Genomic DNA, 2,247 nt, shown 5'->3' on the forward strand with positions numbered 1-2,247 from the left:
TTGCAACGGAGGAAATTGAGGCTACTTCTAACTTATGCAGTGAGTCATAAACATCTTCAAGGTTCTATTCCTATTCAGTAGAATTTCTACTGCATAATATTTTGTTCTAGAATGCAATTAATTACTACATAAATGTCTCTTCTATATCACATGAATCACATAATCAAGATTACTTTTTCTATTTCAGAAATATTCAGATGATAGCTCATTCTTTATCTTTCAAAAGGTTCTCTGCTTGAAGCTTTTACTGTGAGTTGGACAATTTATAATATTTGAGAAGGTATAATGGGAATTTACAGAGTGAAATAAATTGCAGGCATTGAAAATCCCTGTTAAAAGTTTTTCCCCCCTATACTTTGTGGTGCCTAATAGCATATACAATCACACCTTACTGCCTACTTAAAATATTTCACTAAAGACTACTTTGCAGCAAATTACACTAATGGCAAATCTTGTTGTTAAAACAAGTCATATTAAGGCATTGTAGGAGGTGATAATCTTTTTTATAGTTGATAAAGTATTTGAGCACACATCCTTGCTTTCATACTCTTAAACTTCCTAAGAAAATTGGTCTTTGAATGAATATATTTTGTTTTTCCTTAAACAGAGGAACTTTTTTGAAAGTTAAAAGAAGCTATTTAAAATATTTGACCTTGTTGTGATGCTATCCTGTGACTATTCTCTGGAGCAATAGTTGTTTGTCTCTGTCTACCTCTCCCACCTAAGTGTATGCTGTCACCCCATGGAAGGTTATGTGGACATGGACATGAGCCATCTCTTCTGTTGTGAACTAAAGATTGACAAAGATTATCACTATAGGTGGATAATGATGAAATCATATGAGCACCACTTATCTTTAAGAACAGTGAGATTAGGGGCTGGTGCCAAGGATGAATTGCACGTAGTTGAAGCAGAGGCAGTGAATTATGAAGGCAGTCTAATGAAAGTAATACTGACAACTTTGAAAATGTCTGTACAGCCACTGTTTCCCTGGGGCTTTGAAGTAACACCATCCTTGGTCTCATGGTTGAAGTATGGTTCAGGGACTGTGCATATTAATGGACAACACTTAGTGGCTGTGGAGGAAGATGCAGAGTCAGAAGATGAAGAGGAAAAGAATGTGAAATTCTTAAATATAGCCATAAAGTCATCTGACCCTAGAGGTGGTAGCAAGTTTCCACAGAGAAAAGTAAAATTTGCTGCTGATGAAGATGATGACGATGATGAAAATGATAATGATGATTTTGAAGTTGAGAAAACTGAAGAAAATTTCCAGTGAAGAAATCTATATGAGATATTCCAGCCAAAATGCACAAAAATCAAACCAGAATGAAAAAGATTCAAAACCATTAACGCCAAGATCAAAAGGTCAAGAATCCTTCAAAAAAAAAAAAAAAAAAAAACAGGAAAAAACTTAAACACCAAGAGGATCTACTTCTGTAGAAGACATTAAAGCAAAACTGTAAGAAAGTATAGAAAAAGCTCTCTTCCCAAATGGAAGCCAAGTTCATCGATTATGTGAAGAATTGCTTCTGGATGACTGACTGACTGATCAGGAGACTATTCAAGATCTCTGAATAAGGAATTCTCTTTAAGAAAATAGTTTAAACAGTTTGTTAAAAATTTTCCATCTTATTTAATTTCTGTAACAGTTGATATCTAGCTGTTCTTTTTATAATGTAGAGTGAGAACTTTCCATACCATGTTTAATAAATGTAGTCCAGGCTCCATTGCCAAGAATGTCTTGCCCAAATGCCCCTTTAATTTTTAAAAAGTTGAAATTCCACCCTTTGCCTTGATTTTAAGTGTACATGGAATGTTATGATAGGACATAGTAGTGGTGGTGGTCAGATATGAAAATGGTGGGGAGACAAAAATATACATGTGAAATAAACTCAGTATTTTAACAAAAAATAAAATATTTGAATGGGAAGGAAAATTGCTACTTAGGAGCACAAGTTATGTTTAGGTAGGCTGTGATATCCAAACTTGAGATATTTATGGAAAACTGTGTTTTGATTTGGAGAATAAAATGGATGAAAACGAAGCTTTAAAACAAATTTGAGATTAATAAAAAAATAAATGGAAACAAAAGGTCAGTGGACATTACTAGAGATAGTTTCTATGAAGTGTCTTTTCCATCATAATTGCTGGATTTTCCTTTCCCTTACTCTTCACTTACAAGTCACCATTTTCAATGTTTTTGGAAGTCTCAGAACCCTTTAAGGATTCAGAGACTAAAAGGAC

At 33.8% G+C, this 2,247-nt stretch overlaps 1 protein-coding gene across 1 annotated transcript; it reads left to right on the plus strand.

Annotated features, from left to right (window-relative positions):
* The first annotated feature begins 742 nt into the window (after positions 1–742).
* LOC138395474 (nucleophosmin-like) lies at positions 743–1,418 on the plus strand. The gene is made up of 2 exons (XM_069488324.1): positions 743–1,269; positions 1,352–1,418. Exons 1-2 carry the CDS (start codon positions 743–745, stop codon positions 1,416–1,418), a joined length of 594 nt encoding a protein of 197 aa, XP_069344425.1.
* The last annotated feature ends 829 nt before the right edge of the window (positions 1,419–2,247 follow it).

This window comes from Eulemur rufifrons, chromosome 15, assembly GCF_041146395.1.
Source record: "Eulemur rufifrons isolate Redbay chromosome 15, OSU_ERuf_1, whole genome shotgun sequence".
Classification (NCBI taxonomy): Eukaryota; Metazoa; Chordata; class Mammalia; order Primates; family Lemuridae; genus Eulemur; species Eulemur rufifrons.